The sequence below is a fragment of the Monodon monoceros genome, unplaced genomic scaffold (assembly GCF_005190385.1).
Source record: "Monodon monoceros isolate NGI ecotype Baffin Bay Population unplaced genomic scaffold, NGI_Narwhal_1 Super_Scaffold_22, whole genome shotgun sequence".
NCBI lineage: Eukaryota > Metazoa > Chordata > Mammalia > Artiodactyla > Monodontidae > Monodon > Monodon monoceros.
Window position 1 is genome coordinate 41,902,212 of NW_021703779.1, and position 24,851 is coordinate 41,927,062.

General features: G+C 48.9%; 2 protein-coding genes across 3 annotated transcripts in view; one reads left to right on the forward strand and one right to left on the reverse strand.

The window, feature by feature from the left end:
- Positions 1 to 132: 132 nt before the first annotated feature.
- The window catches only part of SYN1 (synapsin I), a 43,976-nt gene continuing 19,257 nt past the window's right edge, over positions 133 to 24,851 (reverse strand). The window contains exons 6-13 of one of the 2 annotated variants that reach the window (XM_029240770.1): positions 6,328 to 6,390; positions 5,108 to 5,250; positions 4,936 to 5,010; positions 4,745 to 4,847; positions 3,287 to 3,433; positions 2,845 to 2,932; positions 2,155 to 2,746; positions 133 to 1,158 (exon numbers count right to left, since the gene is read on the reverse strand). In XM_029240770.1, the coding sequence (XP_029096603.1) occupies positions 1,131 to 1,158; positions 2,155 to 2,746; positions 2,845 to 2,932; positions 3,287 to 3,433; positions 4,745 to 4,847; positions 4,936 to 5,010; positions 5,108 to 5,250; positions 6,328 to 6,390 (1,239 nt within the window). In that variant the 3' untranslated portion in view covers positions 133 to 1,130. Of the gene's footprint in view, positions 1,197 to 2,154; positions 2,747 to 2,844; positions 2,933 to 3,286; positions 3,434 to 4,744; positions 4,848 to 4,935; positions 5,011 to 5,107; positions 5,251 to 6,327; positions 6,391 to 24,851 lie in introns of both variants that reach the window. The other variant, XM_029240769.1, reaches the window with a different exon arrangement.
- TIMP1 (TIMP metallopeptidase inhibitor 1) lies at positions 10,719 to 14,357 on the forward strand. Its single transcript, XM_029240775.1, has 6 exons — positions 10,719 to 10,869; positions 11,744 to 11,872; positions 12,625 to 12,704; positions 12,888 to 13,014; positions 13,269 to 13,393; positions 14,084 to 14,357. The coding sequence occupies exons 1-6, from the start codon at positions 10,728 to 10,730 to the stop codon at positions 14,252 to 14,254; spliced, it is 774 nt and encodes a 257-aa protein (XP_029096608.1). The 5' UTR covers positions 10,719 to 10,727; the 3' UTR covers positions 14,255 to 14,357.

Consider the following 24,851-nt stretch of genomic DNA (forward strand, 5'->3'; position numbering starts at 1 on the left):
TCTGGAATTTGTGCCTGATGTGCCTTCCACTGGATTTTGGGGTCCCCAGCACCCCATGTGGATTTGGGGGGTCCCCTCTGTCTCCCACCATTGAAGGACTCCCCTCTTTCTTCACCAAGAAGCACAGAATTCTGCTGGGCCTTTGCTTGTTTATTTTTCTTCCCGACTCTTCTCATGGGGTTCAGAGCCGCTGAGGGGTGAGGGTGAGTCCAGGCAAGGGTTGGAGGTTGGGGGGAGGTGCGGACCACACAAACAGCGCCACTGCACGCATCACCACAGGCGGCACGATGAACGAGGACCACATATGCCAAGCACGGCACGAGAGGAGGCCACGTCAGTCACAGACACAGACATCACTGCAAAGGTGGGGAAGTGGGGGACCACTGGCCTGTGTGCAAAGGATTCTGGGAGGATGGGTGGAGTTTGCATATTTAAGACAGCTGTCAGAGGCAGGAGAGTGGGGCAGGGGTCCCTGGGGAACTGAGGGGTCCTAGCAGTGGGAGGAGCTCCCAGTGTGTTGCGTGGGGTGGGTGGGGGGGGGGCGGTGAAGGGAAATCCTTGGGGAGCTGGGTGGAGGCAGTTGAAGAGGTGGATCTCCAGAGATGGGAGATCTATAGAAAGGGTCTCAAAGGTAGGGGTTTCTTAAGGATTTGGGAAATTTTGATGGGGAACTAGGTGTGCTTGAGAGCTCTGGTACCAGGAGTGGGGTTTTCCAGGAATTTCAGGGCTCCGGGAGGGGTTGCCTGGTGTTTGGGAGAGCTTCCAGAAAGGAAAATGCACTCTGAGGGCACCAGGAGTGGAGGTCTTCAGGGATTTGGAGGTTCTAAAACTGAGAAGTAGGTCTCAGTTTGTGAAAGGACTTGGGAATTCTACACATGACAACTGGATTTAGGACCAGGAGTGAGGTTTCCCCAGGGACTTGGGCATTCTGAGGAATGAGAAGAGGGATCTTGGCGATCCAGGAGAGGGCTTCTCAAGGGATGAGATTCCAAAAGTGAGAAATAGATTCAGGGCCCAGACAGGGGTTGCCCAGGGATTTGGGGGCTCTCAGGGTGGGGTGTCAGTCGGAGAAGAGGCTGGCGAAAGACTTCCTCAGGCTGCGGATGGTCTCAGCTTTCACCTCGTCCTGGCTAAGGCTGGGCCTGGGCGGGGCTGGCTCTGGAAGGTTGAAGGCATTGGTCAGAGACTGGGATTTGCTAGAGAGAAACAAGGTGGAGGCGTGGGAGGAAGGGGGGGAGAGGAAGGGAGGAGGGGGAGAGAAACACAACGTTACCCCAGGCCCGGCCCCAGCCCTGCCCCTCTGGTCCTGGGGCTGTGCCTGTGACCCTCCCACCCCCCAGCACGGGCCTGGACCCTGAGGGATTCCCAGGACGAATGGAGGAGCCCTGGGCCAGGCTGGGAGGACTTGGATCCAAGGTGAAGAAGCCTGGGATTGATGGGAAGAGTTCTGGGCTGAATCTTCTCTTATAATTCTAGGCTAGATTGGGAGGAGTTTGATATAAAGGTGACGATGGGCAGGGAGGTTTCCAGTCTAAGGGTGAGGAGTCCAGAAAAGGGGGTGGTGGTGCTTGGACCAAGGACAGGCTGGAAGGGGCAAATCTAAGGGGGAGCAGTTGGGTGGGGCAGGGCGGACTTCTGAGCTAAGAGAGGAGGTCTGGAATGGACCAGAAGAGGCAGAGGATGGTGTGATTTGGGAGGAGACTGAGATGGGCTAGAAGGGAGCCTAGACTGTAGGAAAAGCATGAGGACGACTGGGAAGAGTGAAGTAACATGGGAGGACTGTGGATTGGGCCGGGAGGAGTTTGTGGGTTCGGCTGGGGGGAGTCAGGTGGGGCACGAGGAGGATGGGTTTGGCAGGGAAGTACTGAAGGAGGGTCAGCAAGGTGCCTGGGGTGGGCCGAGAGGAGCTGGGCTGGGGGGCTTTCCCAGGGCCTACTGGGAGGATTCTGCACTTCAGAGGGGGTTTCTCTGGGATGGAGGGCAGGAGCCTCTGTGAACTGGGAGGGGTCTGGCCCAGACTGGAACTGGAGAGAGAGCTCTCAGGAGCCGTGTACAGGACCTGGGTCTGAGGAGCCTGGGAGCTGGGGCTGCCCTCCAGGTGCAGGAGCGCATTCTGTGAGCAGCAAGGCGAGGGCTGCTGTGGGGTCCCCTTACTTGAGCTGGGGGTGTGGGGGTCCCCCGGCAGCGGCAGTGGCAGGTGGTGGCACATCCTGGCTGGGTTTCTGGGCCAGCTGTGGCTTGGTGGGACGTCCAGCGGGGCCGGAGCCACTGGGTCGCGGCTGCTGCGTGGTGGGTGGCCCAGTGCGGGGCATGGGACCCGCCTGGCTGGCCTGGCGTGTGGGGCCGGCAGGGCCTGGGGGCTTCTGGGGTGGGCCCTGGCGCTGCTGACCACCCGGTGGAGCCCCTGAGGCCTTTGGCGGAGCCTGACCAGAGGCCGATGTCTGACGAGTAGCCTGTGGGGGGCCTGCCTGGCGCTGGGGAGAGGGAGAGGCGGGTGGGCGGGCTGCTGGAGGTGCCCCGGGGCCTCCCGCCACTGGCCGGGATTGGCGGCCTTGACCCTGGGGCAGCGGTGTGGCCTGGGACGCAGGCTGCTGGGGCGCTGATGTGGGACTCGGAAGGCGCTGGGGCAGGGGGCTGCCAGCTGGGGGTCCAAGGCCCGAAAGGTGCTGCTGGCCCTGCGGGGTCGGGCGCTGCTGCAACGGGGGTCCCTGGCGTTGGGGGCCTGGGCCCGGCTGTGGAGGGCCGCCTGAGGGACAGAGAGAAAGTGCACACGTGAGAGCCAGCAAGTGAGAGGTGGGGGGCTGCCGGCGGGGTCAGGGCCGAGGAAGCTGGCCCCTCACTTACCCTGTGGCGGGGGTCGTTGCTGAGCTGGGGGCCCCGCGGGCTGCTGAGAGGTCTGGCGGCCCAAGGGCAGGGCCCCTGGGGACGGAGTCTGCGGCAGAGGAGTGGAGCAGGAGAGGTTAAAAATAGTTACCAGCCGGCGGAGCATCAGCCAGTCAGAATGACATGGGTTCCCTGTGTGCTGGGTGTTGCCGCATTTGTGGCCGAGCTGAGGGGACGGCAGGTTGTGGGGTGCGGGACTCATTCCCAGGGGAGGGGTCAGGAGGCACTCAGGGAGGTCACGGTGGCAGCTATTTATCATTTTTTAAAATAGTTGGTAACTGCTGCGACACGGGTGCGTCATGGCGATGCCCTTAGCCTTCTGGTTATCAGCTCTGTGACACAGTATGACCAAGGGCTGGCCTGCCCACCACTAGCCTCCAAGGGCCAGAGCCAGGGGCCTGACCTGGCTGTGGGAGCCCCTGCCGGGAGAGGCATCCCGCTGCCGCTGCCGGGGCAGGGCCTGGGCCATCTTGTTGACCACAAGCTCTACGATGAGTTGCTTGTCTTCATCCTGGTGGTCACCGATGAGCGGCATGGAGGAGCCCACCACCTGGGGGAGGAGAAGGGATCCAGTGAGGAGAGAAGCAGGAAGTGCATGGGAGGGTGACGATGACGAAGTGCTGTAAGTTGGGAAAAGGTATGACTGGCAGCTGCCCAGGAAACCAGCTTCAGTATGAGAAGCACCTATTACGCAGTGTGGGGAAGGCTTGTCTTTTACAAGATACCTTACAGCTTAGGACATACTAATAGGGGTGAGCTAATGAAGGCCTACCGGCCAAATCCGGCCCAGCACCTGTTTCTGTGCAGCTCCAGGCCCCGGAGCTAAGGATGGGTTTTACATTTTTTAATGATTGAAAAAAAATCAAAAGATTTCATGACGTGAAAATTATATGAAATTTAAATTTCATTGTCCATAAACCAAGTTTCATGGGAACACAGCCACCCTTACTTTCTTGCCATATTGTCTGTGGCTGCTCTTGCAGATTGAGGAGCTGCAGTAGAGACTGTATGGCCCACAAAGCCTAAAATACGCACCGTCTGGCCTCGACAGAAAACGTTTGCCAATCCCTGCTTTATAGTTTGCTAGGTGCTCTGTGTTTTACAAAGAACTCTTGAGGTTTACATGGTACTTTACAGTTTACAAAGCTCCTTGCCCTTTACAAAGGACTGTTACATATATGGTGTGTTTAGACTTTGGAAAGTGCTTTGCAAAGGGCACCACTGTTTACAAGATGCTTTACCATGTATAAAGTGCTACCATTTACCATGCACTCAGAAGTTTTAAGGTATTTTACAGTTTGCAAATTGCTTTACTGTTTACCGGGGACACTGCTGCTTATAAAGAGCTTTAGAATTTTGAAAGCGCTTTGCTTCAATAACGAGGATTTCCCAGTTTACAGAGCTCCTCTTTAAAATAATTTTATAAAGTACTTTGCTGTTCACCAAGCAGTACCTTCCTAAGGTACTTTACAGTTTACAGAATGCTTTAGTATCAACCGCCACTCTCTATAAAGTTCTTTATAGCTTACAAAGTACTTTGCTGTTGGCCAAGTACAAATCCACAGAACACTTTAAAGATTACTAAGTGCTTGGTCATTCACCAGAGTGTCTCAGTTCACAGAGGACGTTATAGCTTAACAAGTGTTTTGCCCTTCACTAAAGATGTCCAAGTTCACAGAGCAGTTTAGAATTTAGTAAGTATTTTGCCATTTGCCAGGGATGTCCTGGTTCACAAGGCACTTCACAGTTTTACATTTTGCCATTCGCTGAGGGCTTTCTAGGCCCTGGCGTGCTTCACAGTGTTGCTGCCCTGCACCTGCTCCCCCCTCTGTGCCCCCACGAAATTCTGGGGTGCTCCTACCTCAATGATGTGATCCCTTCCGTCCTTGCCATGCAGTGCTTCCACTGCGCAGATGTCCAGTCCCCCAAAGATCTCTGAGCACGTGTCCACCCACAGCTTGTACCTGCCAAGACACAAGGCAAGGCAGCCCGTCAGTGCCTGGTCTGGGCGGCCACACTTCTACCCCCCACCCCCGAGTTCAGGCCGCCCACCTGTCAGACATGGCAATCTGCTCAAGCATCGCAGAGCCGGTGTTGGTCTTCCAGTTTCCTGACACTGACGTCCTCCTGGAGAGTAAGAGGAGACAGGAGAGAGGCTTGGGGGACCTGGGCTGCACAAGGCAGGGCAGGGGACCCCTACCCAGGCCTTGGTCTCCTTACGCACATGTAGGCCTTGTAGTTCTGCCCAATCTTCTGGACGCGCACATCGTATTTGGCATCAATGAAGGGCTCGGCAGTGGCATATGTCTTGGTCAGTGCCACGACACTTGCGATGTCCTGGAAGTCGTGCTGGTTGTCCACCTTGACCTGTGGGAGTGGGGTGGGGAGCAGGGCCTGGTCAGGAGGGGGCGGCAGTCGGGGTGCCTTAGGGCAAATGACACAGGTGAGGTGAGTGCACAGAAATTCGGTGGACACCCCAAGGCACTCAAGCATGCATTAATTCTGGGTCTCCTGGTTTTTACATGTACACACAGACACCAAATTGGGTGTCTACAACTCTGTGAACACACAAAACCCGATTTTTAGACTTGTTATTTTAAATGGTTAAGTTGTATGGTATGTGAATTATATCTCAATAAAGCTGTGGGAAAAATTGTGTGTATATACAGTATATGCATGTGGGCACCCATACAAAATCAATTGTACACACAATATATAAATATACAGAAGCATGGACACACTCAAACATACAAATTACAAGTCTTCTTTCTATGGACATACAGACAAAATCGGATGGACAGCATACAGGACCCCAAGACCCTTGAATGTAAAAGATGATGTAGTGTGTGTTCAACACAGAGGCCTGCCTATATACAGACACAGTGCTGGATACACTAACAAAATAACAGGACACACAAAACTGGCTGAACACATGATAGAAAATTGGGCCACCAAAATGTAAGAATATGAGGAAAAATACAAATAAAGGACACACAATTATACAGAATTATTGTGTGCACTGAATACACAATATACTTCTAACAGGCATACCTTCTCGGAGATACTGTGGGTTCAGTTCCAGACCACCGCAATAAAGCGAAGGTCACAATAAAGCAAGTCACACAATTTTTTTGGTTTCCCAGTGCGTATAAAAGTTATGTTTATACTGTAATCTGTTAAGTGTGCAATACATCTAAGTGTCTAAGAAAAACAATGTCCATACCTTAATTTAAAAATACTTTATTGCTAAAAGATGCTAACCATCATCTGACAACGCAGGGTTGTCATGAACCTTCAATTTGTAAAAAAAAAAAATGTAGTATCTGTGAAGCGCAATAAAGCGAAGTGCTATAAAACGAGGTATGCCTGTACTTATATCCGCACGATGCCAGGAGCATGCATCATTTACAAGCACGCACGTACAAAGCCCACCCAGGGACTTACCTTACCCATCCCAGAGTGTGCGTGCCCCATCTTCACAACCACAGGGTACGTTGTGCTGCTGAGCTGGTAGGGTGGAAAGGGAGAGCATGGTCAGGGCAGGAGGGCTGACAGCCATGGCTGGGGGTGGTGCTGAGGGGAGCCCATCCAGTGGGAGCCACACTGAGAGCGATTTTCCCAGAAGAGGTGGGTCAGAGACAGCCAGCCACCAGCTGGGGGTCACACAATACCCCGGAGCCCAGAATTGAACCCAGAGCCCTGCCTGCCTATCCCTCCCTCCACCACCCACAAGTCCCAGACTTCCCGCCTCTGCTTTCCTGGGCAGAGGCGTGGGATAGGGGTGGGGGACTTTTCCAGAAAAGGGAAAGTTTGTTTTTACAGTGAATGGATGACAGAGAAGTGAGTGTGTACATGTGCGTACGTGGGGGTGTAGTGGCGAGCATGTAGCAACTGGACCCCTCAGCCAGGCCTTGTGTGTGTCTCCTCCACACACATACACAACCCAGAGACACACAAACCCTCAGAACTCAGATCTACACAGCCAAACCCAGAGCTTCCCACACATGCTGAGACCCACGCGATGGAAAGATCCATCACCAACACCGGTTCCGGAGCATGCCTTGCTGTGTGGCTGCACGGAGACCCTCACAGCCAGCCATCCAGCCCAGCAGCACACACTCAACACTCGTAGACACACAATCAACACTTTTGGGCAGAGACATACACACAGCCCTCCTCCTCTCACCCAAATCCACGTAACAGAGGGACACACAACACGAAGGTTATCCATGCAACACAGAGACGAACAACCCTCAGAGGCATAGCCACAGAATGCAGAGGCACACACAACTCTGACGGGCACACACAACAGAAATGGGCACATATTCAGCACTGACAGATACACATGCAATGCTCCTAGGCATACACACAACAAACAGAAGGACCCACACCACATGGACAGGTATACACACTTCCAGGTATTCACACTTCTGGGTATTCACAAAACCACTGAGACCCACAACACAGAGACTCATACTCCTGGGCACACGCAAAGTGTATGTAGGGACGCACACACAAAAAACGTGCCTTGCCATATATACAGATGGAGAGGCATGCACACGACCAGAGACACCCACAGCCTCCTAATTACATGGACAACACCCCGGGGTGTGTACATGCACACACACTCACATTCAGGCATGGGGATACCTCAAGTCTCCCCCAACCCTGGGTGGAGTAGAGGGGACCTAGTTGGCCGACCCCAGCGCCACCATACACGGATGAACATGCAGGGCTTCACCCTCCCTCCTCTGTGCGGACAGGGGTGACAGGGTAGAGGATGGCATCCCCAGAGGGGCTGCTGGGGGCGGTGGCGGTTCCCAGTTCCCGACAGGCACAGGAAGCCCGCAGGGTCAGGGTGACCAATTGGCCTTCAGGCCTCACCCTCCCTCTGCACGCCCCCCCACCTTCCTCATTTCCCAAATGACTGGTGTCAGGATGGGGCGCTGAGAGGCACTGAGTTGTTACCGGGATGCTCTGATTAGCATTCCAGGGAAAACAGGCTGAAATGGCAGGTGACGTAACACAGGCACACACACAGCTCACAGAGGTGACAGCACATCCTCAATTCCATTCGCAACCCAGACCTGTTTTACAGGGGCAGGCACAACTCCAGAAGCAGCACAAAACATACTGGGTTTGGGACTTCCCCGGTGCCGCAGTGGTTAGTCATCCGCCTGCCAATGCAGGGGACACGGGTTCAAGCCCTGTTCCGGGAAGATCCCACATTGCCGCGGAGCAACTAAGCCCCGTGCGCCACAACTACTGAGCCCACGTGCCACAACTACTGAGCCCGTGTGCCACAACTACTGAGCCTGCGTCCACAACTACTGAAGCCCGTGCGCCTAGAGCCCATGCTCCGCAACAAGAGAAGCTACCACAATGAGAAGCCCCATGCACCGCAACGAAGTGTAGCCCCCACTCGCCGCAACTAGAGAAAGCCCGCGTGCAGCAGCGAAGACCCAATGCAGCGAAAAATAATAAATAAATAGTACAATTAAAAAAAAACACTAACAAAAAAACCATACTGGGCTCAGGTACACTCAAGTACACACACACACACACACACACACCACAGAGGGGCACACACCACCTAAGGGCACACACGCAACCCTCAGAGGCAGAGACACAGCAGGAAACTGTGTGCAAGCACACATGCACACTGCCCCCCGCCCCAAGGTTTTTAGGCTCTTTTCACAAACCTTCCTTGTTTTCTCTGGACCTGAGCCTGAACACAACACTGTGTATATGTGTATGCATGTGCCCACACATGTGTGCATGCAGGGAGCTCTGAATACTGGGATCCCCTGGCCAACCCGAGGTTTGAATCTTGGCCTCTCCTCTTCCTAAGGCCATGTTCAACCCCAGGCAGGTCACTTAACCCTCTCTGGGCCTCAGTTTCCTGATCTGTATAAAGGGTACAATCAGGCCCAAGCACTTGGTGTGTGTGGGGACTGCCAGGTGTCTGCTGTGCACACCCAGCTGGACCCCACGCCCCCCACACCCATCCAGCTCGCCAGGTGGCCATACAGCTGGACACCCATCCATGAAACCCCACCAGTTTCAAAACCTGCACAATAACCCGGGTCCACACAACCCCTCACATGTAGACAGTGGGCAAAACTCCGTGCTGACTCAGGTTTCAAAGTCATGATGCTGCAGCAGGACTTCCCCTTTGCACCCACCACCAACTTAGCCCCCGTCTCATTCACTCTCATTCCCCACTTTCACAATCAGCTTCTCCAGATTCCTGGTTTACTTCTCTTCCCCCTTACCTGGTCCTGCCCGCCCCCCCCAAAAGAGTCACTCTCCTTCCTGGGCAGATCACTTGACCCCTTTGTGTATCTCATTTTCCTCATTGGTATAATGAGAACATGAACAGTCTCTAACGCACAGATGTTGTGAGGAACACATTAGTTATTTTGGGCAAAATGCTTAGCACAGTATCTGGCACACAGGAAGCCTCCATCCTCAAAAGGTGTTGGGTACTATTGTTATTATCGGTTTAATATCCCTAGGTTAGCCAATATTAATTAACAAGGAGGTAATCGGGATTGACTGACAGATAAAGTACTTCCAAAGATTTTAGAGCTGTGTTTGATGCATAGTAATAGTAAGCACTTCATAGTGCTGGCGGTAGTTTCTGTTGTGGTGGTAGTGTTGGTGGTGATGGTTGTGCTAACCACTCTGAGTTAATCAAGCTTAATTAGCAAGGGGGTAATGGGGATTGGATGAGAGAACTACACAAAGGCTTCAGGGCACAGTACACAGTAAGCGCTCCATAAGTGGCTCCTATCATCACTACCATCATCATTATTATTATTGGCCTGTCCTCCCTGACCTAACCAAGGATGTTAATCGGCCCTCAGAGCCCTTTCCCAGGACCCCAGGGAAGATTCAGGCAGCATCTGGAAGCTGGTGGACAGAGATTGCCTCACGCTGACCCCCACCAGGGGCGTGGGAGGGTTGGTGGGGAAGGGGCAGGGCAGGATGGGAGGGGATCGGTTTTCTACTGACTCACTGGCTTCTTTCACCACCATTCAACTCCCCCACCCCAATGCTCATTCATTCACCAGCAACCTCCCCGCTTGCCAGGACTGTGCCCAGCCTGGGTTAAGATCCTGGTGCCAGTTAGCCTAGGTTCAAATCCCAGCCATGCCCTGTGGTCCTGGGAAAGTTCTTCAATTCCTCTATGCCTCGTCTGGGAAATGGGAATAATACCGATAACCATCTCAGAGGCTTATCGTAAGCTTTAAGTGAGATAAATTATGCCGAGTGCCGCCCGGTACACAGTTGGTGCTATATAAATGCTGACTATTTGCCTGTGTTTTTTTTTTTTTTTTGAGAAGGGGTAAGACCCAGGCTCTGGCTCCATCCAGGCCTCCTGAATTCCAATCCCAGTTCTGCCACTTATTAACTGTGACCTTGGATAAATCACTTAACCTCTCCGTGCCTCAGTTTCCCCACCTTGTATCCTTCCTCCATTCACCTGCCCTATCTCCCTTCACTGCTTCTACTTGTTTGCTCTCTGCCGCTCACCGCCCCCCCCAAAATAGTAGGTGCACAAGAAATTCTTATTGAAGGAATGAACTAATTTGGGCTTTAGCCATGGGGATTTTCGGGAATGTGGGTGATTGGATAGATTTTGGAGACTTTAGGGAATTGCACTGGGCGGAATCCAGCCTGTAAGCCCTCCGTGAGACCGCCTGGAGGGACTGGTGCCTGACGTGGAGATGGGGGAGGGGGATGGTCAGGGCGAGGCTCAGTGGGAGGGAGAGGAGGAGGGTGCATCTCCTTTTCGGCAGCCCAGGGCCCGCCCCTTGGCCTATACGGATGGTGGGCGGATGAGTAATGCATCCAGGAAGCCTGGAGGCCTGTGGTTTCCTACCAGCTGCCACCCCGCCCCTCGCTTGGATATTTATCCTCCGCTGCTCCGGCCCTGCCGCCATCGCCGAGGACCCAGCGCCCAGAGAGGCTACACCAGAGGTAGGCAAGGGCTTGGGCGGCCCGCAGGGCCTGGAACTGGGCTGGAGCTTTCCTGCCTGATGATACTCGGCTGCTCAGCCTGGCCAGCGGGTACCGGGAGGCTAGGCTGGTCCGGGGGAAGAGGGTGGGGGGCTGGAACTGCTCCCCCAATCCCGACACTCCAAATTCCTTTGAACCCTTGACATCTATCCTCAGCTCCCCGAAAGCCATGAGCCCCTAACATCAGATGCCTCCCAAGCTGCCAACTCCTCTAAATTCCCTCCCTGTCCCCCAACAACCCAAACCCCTGATGCTCCCTGAACTCCCCCAGCCTCCCAATCCCCAGCCTCCCAAAACTCAAAGCTTCCTCTGAATCCAAATCCCTCAGGCACTCCCACTCCCTTAAGCCCCCAAACTCCGTCAACTCCTTAAATCCCCAACCTCCTCCAAATTCCTCAACTTCCCTCAACTCCCCCACCTCTTCCACCTCTCAATATGCGCAACCCCCAAACTCCCAGCCTCCCCGAAAACTCCTCCAGCTCCCCAAAGCCCAAATTCCTCAGCCCCCCACTTTCCGACTTCTTCAACACTCTTAAATTCTCAAACTCCCCAGCCCCCTTATTCCCCAAACGCTACAGCCCCATAACTCCCCCACTCACCTAGTCCCCTAAATCCCTCAAACTCCACAACTCCTAAACTCTTCTGACTCCCTACCCCCCTAGACTCCCCTGGGCTCTCAAATCCCCAAGCCCCTTAAAATCCCCAAACTCCCCAACCCGGTGTGTGTGTGGGGGTAGAATGGGGTGTGGGGGGGTAGAATGGGGTGGGAGGCCTGCCCAGGTACATGGATCAGCTGAGCTGGGGGCCCTCTGAACCTTCCTCCTCACCCCCACAGAACGCACCATGGCCCCCTTTGCACCCCTGGCCTCTGGCATCCTGTTGCTGCTGTGGCTGACAGCCCCCAGCCGAGCCTGTACCTGCATCCCACCCCACCCACAGACGGCCTTCTGCAGCTCCGACCTTGGTGAGTGTATCTGCCCTACCCACACACTCTGGGCTTCGGTTTCCCTCTCAGTCCAGTGGGGTTCACAATGGTGCCTACCTCTAGAACAATTCCACTCAGCCCCACACTGACTCTGCTTTAGCCATTCTGCCACCCTCACACTTTCTTGATTACTCAAGGCCCAATCCCACCTCAGGGCCTTTGTACTGTCTACTTCCTCTGCCTGGTATACCCGTCCCCCCAGGTATCCACATGGGGATATCCAAATGTCACCTTCTCAGGGTGGCCTTCCCTGACCACCCTGTTCAAAACTTGAGCCCCTGTCCCCTACTACTCCTGATCCCCTCACCCAGCTCTGAAGTTCCCCATCACAATACCATCTAACTTCCTATATACTTAATTATTTTGCTTGTGTTTAGTCTCTCTTCTCCTGGCTAGAATGTGAGCTCCACAAGGAACGGATTTCTGTGTTTTGTTCACTGTTATGTCCCTGACACCAAGAACAGTGCCTGGCACAGAGCAGGCACTCCAAAATATTTGTTGAGTGAACGAACACATGATGAATATGTGAAAAAAGGTTTGAAGCAGTGCTTGGCTAACAGTAGGCACCAACATACAGATGAAGCAATTAACAAATGCATAAGTCACTAGGGTGCTGTCCGGCATTCAGCAATCCCTATTTAAGTATGCGCTTTGCTAGTATTATCATTGTGATTATTCTTATTGGCTCATGCAGTCCCTTTTACTCGTTTTTTCCCCCTGTTTTCCTGCAGTCATCAGGGCCAAGTTTGTGGGGACTGCAGAAGTCAACCAGACCACCTCATACCAGCGTTATGAGATCAAGATGACCAAGGTATCCCTCCTGCCCCTTCCCCCAGCAGTTCCTAAAATCTTCCTCCCTGTCAAAATAAAAGCCTTTGGCCACTGGTTTGGCGAGGAAATTAGCTGTGTTATCAGAGTGCTATACGACTTCAGGGAAGAATGTGGCGTGGGAGGATTATGTCAGTAAAAGATTCTTCCCCTCATCCATTGACAGATGTTCAAAGGGTTCAATGCCTTGGGGGATGCCTCTGACATGCGGTTCATCTACACCGCCGCCATGGAGAGCGTCTGCGGATACTTCCACAGGTCCCAGAACCGCAGTGAGGAGTTTCTCATAGCTGGTGAGGCCCCGCCCCATCGCCCTGTGCCACGCCACCCCTCCGCTGCTGCCTGGCAACTGCAAGGGAGGGAGGGGAGGCTCTGTGGGAATGGTCCCAGTTGAAATGGGGACCGCCCCAATTTCAGCCTATCAGAAGGCTGGGGCTTTGCCCAGCGGGGTCTGTGGTCCTGGGACACCAATCTGGCGCCACTCTGTCCCTGGCCCACCAATCAGAATCTGCCTGTTGACCCCCCCCCCCCCCCCCCCCCTACGCAGGACAACTGTCGAACGGGAACCTGTACATCACCACCTGCAGTTTCGTGGCTCCTTGGAACAGTCTGAGCTCCGCTCAGCGCCGGGGCTTCACCAAGACCTATGCTGCTGGCTGTGAGGAATGCACAGTGAGTGCCTGGACATTGCCCGCCGCCTGGAGAGCAGTCCTTGGGCTCTTCCCCAAACCATGGCTTGTTTTTGGTTCCCTCTGACTATTCCTTGTCCCTATGGCTGCTTCCCAAACCCTAGGGATGTCCTTGATCTCTCTTGCTGTTCCCTCAAATCTGAGACTGTTCCCCTGGACATTCTGCTTGTTCCTTTGCCCTGTGTCTGATACCTGGGAATCCGCTGTTTCCTGGACTTTCTGGCTGCTTCCTGTCCCTCTGACTCCCCCTTGTGACTGCTCGGCCACTCTGTTCCAAGACTGCTCCCTGGTGGCCCTGAATGTCCTCTGACCCCAGTGACTATCTCTGAGCCCCACGTCTCTTTATGCTTAAGTTTCCTGCCCACCGATTGTTCCCTGCTACTGCCAGCTGTTCCCTATCCAATGGGACAGGTTCCCAGGAGACCTGCCTGACTGTTCCCCCAACACCATTCTGGAAGCTGATCATTTCCCTGGATTGCTGTCACCTCCTCAAGCCCAATGACTGTTCCCCACAATGGGAGGGAGTGTTCTTGAGTCTGTACCCAGGTGGGGTGACACCAGGTCTCCCCAGCAGCTCCAAGTTAAAATCTGAGGAGCAGAAAGTTATCCTCTGGAGGGGAGGTAGGGGCAGGAGGAGAAGCCCTCAGAGATGTGTCTCCCTCCCCTCCTCCAGGTGTTTCCCTGTTCATCCATCCCCTGCAAACTGCAGAGTGACACTCATTGCTTGTGGACGGACCAGCTCCTCACAGGCTCTGACAAGGGCTTCCAGAGCCGCCACCTTGCCTGCCTGCCCCGGGAGCCAGGGTTGTGCACCTGGCAGTCCTTGCGGCCCCGGATGGCCTGAATCCTGCCCCCAGCAGAAGCTGAAGCCTGCACAGTGTTCACCCCCATTCCCACTCCCGCCTTTCTTTCTCCAAGACAATGCAATAAAGAACTACCACTCAGCAGGCAGTGTCCCTGTGTAGTGTGTCTGGGAACAAACCTATGTCAGACGACCTGGTGGGAGCACCCTGGGACCAATGCTGAGGGGGTGTGGCATGGGGGTCCAGCTCCATGGGTAGCCTGGGGGCTTGCCCTACCCTCACCCAACCTTCAGTACTTCTCCCTGAAAAATGGGTCTCACAGTCCCTACCCAGAATCCTTCCGAGGTCTGTGCTAGGGTTGGAGGATGATTAATGGGTGCATTCATTCATTGGGTATTTGGGGGGGGGGGTCAAAACACATGAAACTCTCCTAACAATAACTTCCTGTGTAAGATTACTAGCAGTGATTTTAATTTCTAGACTGGCAGTGTAGTGTAGTGGTTAAGAGCCTAAACACTAGAGCCAGGTCATTTGCAGTCAAATCCTGCCCCTTCCATGTACTAGCTCTGAGACCTTGGGGAGATCATATTACCTCTTTATGCCTCAGTTTCCATATCTGTAAAGTTGGTATAAAACGAATGCCTAACTCCTAGGGACAATGTAACTTTATGTGTAAAGTGCCTGGAACTGTGTTAGGCACATAGCACTTACAAGTATTAGTTAGTAGTGGTAAGATAAATGTAATTTAATGTGTAACTTTAGTAGTGATCATTCTCACTAATGATTATTTACAATATTGAAAATCACATTAAATGTCAGGAATGATAATTTACAATATTGGAAATAATGTATAATATCAGTAGTAATAATTGAATGCACCCTGGAAACCTTAGTTTAACTCGTGATCCTGATAATCTCCCCCACAGATGTTACAAATATTTAATATGCTCATTTGTTTTTTCTTATTACTATGAAACTTTTACACTGCTTCCCAGTGTGCAACTCACCCCACTTAAAAATACCAACATTTAAAAAGACTTCTGAGGACAACCCCTTCCCCAGTGATAAAGTTCCCCACTATAAAATCCTCACTGTGGACAAATCACCACATTTATAAATCTCTATTGTTGCCAAAACTACAGGTGACAAATCTCTAAGCCCTTGGTAAATGTTTCCTTTGAAAAGTCCCCTCTCTTCATTGTACAAATACCTCTTTCACAAATACCCCACTAACAAATACCTCTGTTGAGCTACCCTTTTTTATTCATAAATATCCCATTGACATATCTCCATTGAAGACCCCCACATTGACAAATATCCCCATTCACAAATACCCAGCAGTAATCTATCACCCACTCATGGACCCCAGTGACAAATATCTCTCTTCATAATTACCTAATCCATTGGCATATCTCCTATGACCACTCAGTTGACAAATCTCTCTATTCATAAATACCTTTCTATGACATAATTCTCATTGACAACCTCTATTGACAAATCTTCCCATGTATTCTACTGGCATATCTCCCCATTCAGACATGCCCATCAAAATGCTCTCATTGTCAATCTTCCTATTCAGAAATACCCACCATTGATATGTACCTCATTGATAAGCCCACTTTAAAACCTTTCCATTCATAAAACCCCATGCATCCATATAGCTCCTCTTGATTGACTCCCCCCATTGACACATTTCCCCATCCTTAGATATCTCTAGTTGGAAAATCTCCCTGCTGGAACAGCTCCCAATATATTACCCTATATGTTGAAACATCTCTCCACACCCCCCAATGACAGATGAAGAGGTAGATTTCTATACGAACAACCCTTCCTTTTTATCAATACCGACACCTACGTCTCACTCTCCAGCCTTGGACACTTCCTATGCCAGTAGTGGTGAAATCTGAGGACCAACCCCAGTTATACTGTAGAGCGCCCACCAAAGGAAATGATTAGGGCACAAGTTCTCTCTGGATGTAGGGGTGAAGGTGGAGTTTAAAAAAGAGATTAGTTGAAACTCTGCATGAGAAGCTGTGAGAACACCAGACACACCCCAAATACCAATCCCCACTCCAATAGAAGGCTGAAGACATGATCTCTTATAAGAGTAAAATAGAGGGTTCAAATGGGCAGGAATGCCCAGGCCGCACCTCCCTGTTGTTGACTATTTATCTACCACTGAGCTTGGGCCTCCTGCTGAACCTCTGTGGAGAGCTACAGCTCTGATGAATGGACATGGGGCCATTGGTACCAGAGGCCCAGTCTCAGTGTCCTTTCCCCCCCACCACACCATGGGGGCCTCCCCTGACCCCAGGCCCCTGGAAAGTAGTAGTGTTAATTAAATGTTCCCTGAATCTTCTCTTGATTGGGGGTGAGCTGGGCCAGGGAAAAGTCATGCTTCAACTCCCCCCACCCCCACTGTGTCTCCAGGTCCTTGCCATGAGTTCCGACTTCCTGCTGGTCCCTGCTTTGCTCCTGGCTCTGTCCCTGACCACCCTTGGGCTGGCCCTCATACTGTTTATTGTAACTCAGACGTGGGTAAGTCTGGGTAGACCTCAGAGAAGCCTCCGACGCAGGGACTCACAGTGAGGTTCCAGAAGGGTGGATAAAGCCCCTTGAGGTGGTTGAACCTGGATGGTAGCTGCTCTGCAAACCCTTTTTTCCCAAGAGTCTTGGGGACAGGGAAAATCTTGAATGTTTGAACCCCAAGGGGTCCCCTGACACATTTCTCCCACCCTTAGTCCTTGTGGCTTAATTCCTGGGTCTTCTCACTAAGACCATGAGGCATTATGAGTTCAAGTAACCAGGGCTCCCTGCTCACCTCTTCCCTGTACCCACCTCCCCACCAAAATACAAGCCCCTACCTTGTTCTGACTGAGGGAATAGGGTGGGTCTTTGAGATCCAAAAGCTAATGATGCGATACTAAGACCCAGCCCCTCACCCCATAAATGCTCCTCAGTCCCAGTGTCCCTCTCTCTTTTCCCCCCTCACAGACAATCAAAATTCTGAAAGGGGTCCTGAAACTCTGGGTCATGAAAGTACCCAAATATAAAGAGCAATGTAGTTGTATCTATCTACACACCCACCAAGAACAGTGGTGGTGACATCCATGGGGAGAAGTTTTCTTCTATCTCAGGTCAGCCAGCCTGTCCCCACCCTGCGTGGACTCCTCACCCTCAGACTTCTGGCTCTGTCCCAGCCCTGGAACAAAGTGCCCCTCCCTGGGGCATTCTTCCACCAAATACTCCCAACCTCAGGATACTGTGCTCCTGATTTCAGCCAACCACAGCAAATTCTGTCCCTGACCCATAATGCCCTGGATCTTTGGGACTGACCACCTGGGGATCACAATCTGTCCCAGCCAAATGACATCTGGTCACACTTTACTGACCATCAGGATATGGCATCCATCCCCTCTAGGCTCTTTGAGGGTTGGGAACCTGCACTGAGTTGTGTAGCCTTGGAAGGGGCTCGGGGAGGAGTATATCAGGAAGGTATCTTGAATAGCTACAGGTAAGGATGCCCGGGGCCTTCAGTGTGCCCCTCAGGTATGCCTGCAGCCACAGCTCCACCCTGTTCTTTCTGCTCCCTGTTCCTGTTTGCTGGTCCCTACTTCCTCTCCTGATCTCCTTCCCCTGCTCCTTCTCTGTGTTCTATCCCTCCCCCCGCTGCTGCGCCCTCTTCTCGCTCTCTTCTTTCCTCTCTGCTCCCCACTCCTCTTTGTTTCCTTGCTGTTTGCTATTCCCTTTCATGGGTCCCTGGCTCTCCTGCCTATCCTTAGCGTCTGTGGCCCTTCTCTTCCAGGAGCAGAAGCTATGAGGAGAAGCGAGTGGAGGAGTGCCCTGCCCAACCACCCCCAGGTGCCTCCCTGCTACCCCCGCAAAGCCACATACCTGAGTCCCAACCTTGCACAGTGTCCGTGGAGGGACCTCTGTTTATCTGAGCACTGGCAAGAAGAACATGAAGCCATGAACTTGGCTGCCTTCCCCGGTGACCTGATATCTGCTATTGAATCTTCCTGTACAACAGCCTCTGGCCTTGGACCCAGACTTCTCTTCAGCCACAGTGGGCTGGGGACGCTTCACCTCCTTCAACATCACAAACAAATCTAAGCCCATCAACCTCCCCCCACCACCCCCTCAAGCCTCCCAAAGACCACCAGCTTCTAACTGTGCTAGGGATCTATCTGGTTTGTGTTGTGTTTCTTGATCTGGGTGCAGAAGACAGGAGTGTGTTCACTTTGTGAAAATTCAATGAGCTGTACACTTATGATATGTCCCCTTTTCCGAACTTGTTATACCTCAATGAAATTGGACCCTCAAAACAAAACCCCATAAGCTACAAGAATATACTGTACAGCACAGAGAATATAGCCAATATTTTATAATAACTGTAAATGGAGTATAATCAATAAAAATTGTGAATCACTATGTTCCACACCTGAAACTAATATAATATTGTAAGTCAACTATACTTCAATAACAAAATAATAAGTTAAAAAAAAGAAAGGAAAGAAAAAGAAACCCCCACCCTCTTGACATATCTCCCTCGCTCTTTACTTCAACTGCTCCCTCACTCCTGCTCTCTCTCTTTTCACACAATCCCCACATCCCTGACCCTGTTGATTCTCACCCCAAGGCACCCTCTCTTTCCTCATAGCACAGGGACCATGAATCCTGGGCCCAGAGAGGGGACTGGATCCAGAGAGACCTTGGTGTTGGACTCCACCCGTCACATCATGAACCCTCTGCAAATATTTGCTGAGCCACAAATCACCTGGAGTGTAGGTAGCAAGGGAAGGGAAGTCCTTATTCCCATAGCACCCCACCCTCTAGGTCTGCATGACCAAGTTGATGTAAGTAGATCACCAGGCTAGGAAAGTCGGGGTGAAAAGAAGTCAAACTGTGCTTCACAAGATCTTCCCTGTGCCCCACCCCTGACTGGTGACTATTTAGACACATTGAAATGAGTATCCCTGAGGATTCCTGGTGGTCTCCAAACTGGATGGGAGTAGATGGGGTAGGGGGGCCAGAGTCCTGATATGTGTCTTCCAGCTTCAAAGTACGGGGTGGCGCAAGACTGCTCCCACAAATCCAGGCCTAGCTTTTGCCCCTCCATGCTGCACAGTGGGGTTGGGGACAAAAGAGGAAACAGGGGAGGCAAGCTGGCCTGTGGGAAGTCTAATTCTTCTGCCACCACTCGCCACCATTACCCACCATCAACTTTGTCTTCTTCCTGGCCTCTGAAGTCCTGTTCTTTCTGTCCCTTGACAAAAATAGCCTCTGCACAGCTACAGACAGCCAGGAGGTGCGTCTGCCCTACTAGATATCAGGAATTAATGAGAAAATATAGTTATTAAGACAGTACTGCACTGGAACAGGTATAGAGAAAGTGACCGATGGAGTAGAACAGAGAGTCCTGAACTTGCCCCACACATATATAGGATTTTAGGATATGACGGAGGTGGCATACCAGATCAGTGGGGAAAAAAGTGTTGCCTATAAGGAAAAAGATGAAACTGGATCCCTACCTATCTCACACTGTATGTGAAAATCAATTTCAAGGAACACATGTAATAAAGATGTTTGGAAGAGTGCTACTTGATTGCTACATTGAGAACAGTGTAATGTAAGTGAATGGATGTGATGACCCCTCTGTAATGCATGTAGAGAAGCGTTAAAGAAAACATGTAATAAAGATGTTTGTAAGAATGCTAAAAAGAAACAAAGAAAATCAACTTCAGATGGATGAAGAACTTAAATGTCAAAAACAAAGCTTGCCACTTTTATCATCTACTAAATTTCCATATGTACATGGATCTAAATCTGGGTTTTTAATTTTTCTTCTTTTAGTCTGTTAGTCTATCTATTCATGTGTCAGCATCATATTGTTTAAATTAGAAAAGCTTCATAAAATGTTTGCTGGCAAATGCATTAAACTCCTTGTAGGCTGGTAGGGCTAGTCCCCTCTCATAGCTCTTCTTTTTCAGGGTTTTCCTGGCTATTCTTGCATGTTTTCTTTTCCATATGAACTCTACTATCAACTTGTCCAGCTCCAGATAACAGCTTATAGGCATATTTTGGAGGATCACATTATATTTATAAATTAAAAATAGAGACCTAAGAAGGGGAACTGACATCTTTATGATGTTAATTAATCCTATCCACAAATAAGGAATGCCTTTCCAGTTGTGTAAGTCTACCTTTGAGTCTTTCAGGAGTGTTTTAAACTTTTCCTCATATAAGTTTGCACACCCCTTGCTAAATTTATCCTGAAATACTTTATCATCTTTTTTGTTGTTACCTTAAATGGGGTTTTCTCTTCTATCTGGTTGTTTGTGTATATGAAAACTACTGATTTCTGTATGTTGACTTTATATTCTGCTATGTTATTATTTTATTGTTTGAATTTGTTATTCGTTCTCTGGGGGATTTCCAGATATACTATCATATCATCTATTAATAGAGATATTTTTACATCCTCTTTACCCATTCTTGCATCTATAATTGCTTTGCCTAGTCTAACTGCATTGGTCTAATACCTCTAAGTATTGTACAATGTTGAAAAGGAATGGAGACAGTGGGCACCTTGCTTTGTTCCTCACCTTAGTGGAAATGCTTTCAATGTTGTCCTATTAAGTTGATAATAACTTTTGGATTGAGGTATACAAATTTGATTATGTTAAGAAGGCATGAGTTGATTTCTGTTTTTGAATGATTTTATCATAATGGGTGCTGAACTTTGTTAAAGGCTTTTAAAATATCTATGGAAATGATCATATGACTTTCTCCTCAGATCTATTAATATGTTGTATTATATTAATACATTACCTATAACAAACCATCCTCGCATTCCAAGAAGGAAATTTACTTACACAGTTATGCTATCTTATTTTCTTAATTTAGTTCTGGATTTGTTTGTTAATATTTTATTTAGGATTTTTGCATTGATATTTATGATTGAAAATGGTCTATGCTTTTCTTTTTGTGTTATCAATGTTATAATTGCTTTAGAAAAATAATGTGGAAGTTTCTCTTCATTTTCTGTTCTTTGTAACAATTTATGTGGCATTGGGATTAACTGGTTTCTAACAGTTTGGTAGAATTCCCCTGTGAAACCATCTGGGCCTGATGCTTTTTTAGGGGGTAGTTCCTTAATAACTTTATTTCTTTTATGGAAATTGATCTGTTAAGCTCAAATGGGGTCGATTTTGGTAAACTGTGTTTCCCTAGAAAATTATCCATTTCCTGCAGGTTTAAAATTTTATCTGTGTATGCCTTTTTATATTTTAACTTTTGGAATCATGCTAACATATTACATTTAAATGCATAAAATTAAGTCAGTATAGATGGGAAAAACCCTAAAATTTAATATAAAGGGAAACAAACTATATTTGAAATAACATGAATAATATAACCATGTTGAATGACAAAATGAACTAGACCATGTAACATTTGAATACAGGACTTTGTATATCCTCATCTAAAGACATAAAAAGGGCAAACAAATCTCAAGCTATACCTTACTACAGTTGTTTTTCACAGTGGTACGGGTGTTGAAATTCTAAAAATACTTTCTGTGTATTGTAGGATTGAGCAAATGAGTAAATATATTGATGATGCTGGAAGCTAGGGTTCTCAATGTTAGAGAAGAGAAATATAAATATAGAAAGGGGGAAGGCTAGAAGGAACCCTATGTTGTGTCGGATTAGAATTGAAAGTATCGGGGATCCCAGCTCAAAGAGAAGAAACTCCTCCCAATTCCCTGGTCCAACTGATTGCTGATCACCAGGATCCTGTGAGTTTCTGCCCAGAATGAAAAAAACAGTTTTCATCAGATACACCACACTAATACTGGTAGGAATGCTTCCCTCCTGCTGTTCCAGTGACTTGCTGATCTGCGCCCTTTCTCCTTCAGTGGAGCCAACCTGCACAGTGAGACAATGTGGTGAGGCACCTCCTGTGGATAAAAGGCATGTAAATCCAGACCCTTCTCCCTCCATTTTCCTGCGTGTGATCTTAAACCAGTCAAGGGCGACCCTCTCTCCATGACTTCTGTTCCTCTCAGGCTCACATCCCCCCATCTCCCAGAGATGCAGGAAGGAGGAAAGTGTGTGAAGTAAACTCTGAAGAAGTCCCAGATGAAGTGACACAGCCAGGAAATTTCAGACTAACAAAACTCTGGGGAAATTTCATGACATTGGAAACACAAAGGATCCAATGTGGAAGGCTGATCCAAACTTGGCAAGGAGGATGACAATTTACAAAGCATAGAAATAATGTAGGCTCCCTGTCATCAGGTATGCCATGAAAAGAATGCAGTCACTGCTCACAATACTGTTGATAAGTTTATTATAAAGAAATAAAACAATTTAATTCTAAAAAAAAAATAGAAAGTATCAGGGGAATTCCCTGGCAGTTCAGTGGTTAGGACTTGGCGCTTTCACTGCTGGGGGCCCAGGTTTGATCCCTGGTTGGGGAACTAAGATCCCACAAGCCGTATGGTGTAGCCAAAAAAAACCCCCAAAAAGTATCAGTATGAACACATTTCATATAATTTCATATATATGTATATATAAAATTTCATATGTATATATTTCATATATATATAATGAAATTTCCTAAGCTCTGCACAATGAGAGGATCTAGAAGCAAGGACATTCCAGTAGCAATGAGTACATCTAGCTCCCAGATCCTGGCTTTGAAATACCATTATCCTAGGGTTGTGAAAAAACAAGATATGCCTGGAGGTGACGTTTGCCGAAATGCCAAGTAAGGGCCTATAAAAATCCTCTCCTCCATAAAAGCAATGAGAATATTGGTAAAAATTGCCACAATCAACTTTATCAGAACTCTGGAAACTGACCAGAGGTTTACAATAATTCAGGAAGCATTTATTGAAGAAAAAGGCTGAATCTCACTAAGAACAGTAAGTTTTGTGGCATTTGAACGTTTCCTGTTCCCATTCTCTTCTTCCCACTTCCACAACAGATTTTAAAATCAACACCCTTGCAATTCTGATGAAAACACAGCAGGCTGGCTAGCAGCCAATGGAGGAAGCAGAACAGGGTAGGAGTTCCTCCAAAGCCCCATTCCCAGAAACTATCTTTATTTGACCTGTATGGCACTTCCCCAGAAAACTCCATCCACAGGACTTGTCTATTTGACCTGACTCAGAATTCACCTGGTGTGAACAGTTTTTCTTGAGGGTGCTTTTCAAAAATAATTAGCAGCAATTGTTTAACACAGCAGCTGTTTGAGGCAATGATTACAGTTAAGACAATCAACAAGCTGACCAAAACTTAACAGAAAAATCTGAGTAATAAGATGTTCATAGGAGGTTTTGAAAAGTTCTGACATATTCCTAGGAATCTAGAAAGCCATAAATATGCATAATGCTGTGTGCATGCCTAGGATCTCTGGCTGACCTTGAGGCTCTGCACAAGCAGGAAGTAAAGGCTAAGGCAAAGTTGTAAACAGCCTGCCTGAACATTGAAGGCATGCCCCAACATGCCCTCAGAGCTCATCAGCAAAGGCTGGGAGACTTACTAGATCCAAGTGTTTAAAGAAATATCTGTCCAATCATTAGTTGACCACTAAGCTAATAAAGCAGAGACTTCAATGACCATATATGACAAAGAATATAGACTTTACAGAATTAGTTCAAGAAAGTCCCTAAAAAACCCCCCAAAGAACAACAAAAGCAAACCTTGGGGAGGAGGGGGAATCTGATTTCCAGAGTTGTCGCATTATATTATTTAAGATATTCAGTTTTCAACTAAAATTTATAAGACATGTGAAGAAACAATAAAGTATGACCCAAACACAGAAAAATAAAGCAGTCAGTAGACACTGTCCCTGAGGAAGTCCAGATGTTGGAATTAATAGACTATAAATCAACTACTTGGAAGATTTTCAAAGAACTAAAGGAAACCATGTCTAAAGAACTAAATGAAAGTATAAGAATGGTGTTCTAACAAACAGAAACTATCAATAAAGAGATAAAAATTATAAAATAATAGAAATTCTGGAATTGAAAAACACAATAACTGAAATGAAAAATTCATTACAGGGGCTCAACAGTAGATTTGAGCTGGCAGAGGAAAGAATCAGTGAATTTGAAGATAGGCCGACTGAGATTATCCAATCTGAGAAGCAGAAAGAAAACAATAACCAAAATGACTGGAGCCTCAGGGGCCTGTGAAACACCACAAGCATGTCAACACACACATATTGGGAGTCCTAAAAGGAGAGAGAGAAGAGAAAAGTGAAATAAAGAATATTTGAAGGAATAATGGCTGAAAACCTCCGAAATCTGAAGAAAAAGATTAATCTGTACATCCAAGAAGCTCACTGAACTTCAAATAGGATAAACTCATAGAGATATACATCTAGGCGCATCATAAACAAACCTATAAAAGTGAAAGACAAAGAGAGAATCTTGAAAGTAGTAAGAGAGAAGTGACTTTTCTTTCACATACAAAGGATCTTCAGTAGGACTGACAGCTGATTTCTCATCAGAAACCTTGGCAGCCAGAAGGCAGTGGGACAACTTAAAGCACTGAAAGAAAAAGACTGTCAACTAAGAATTCTATATCCTTCAAAACTATATTTCAAAAATGAAGGAAAAGTTAAGAC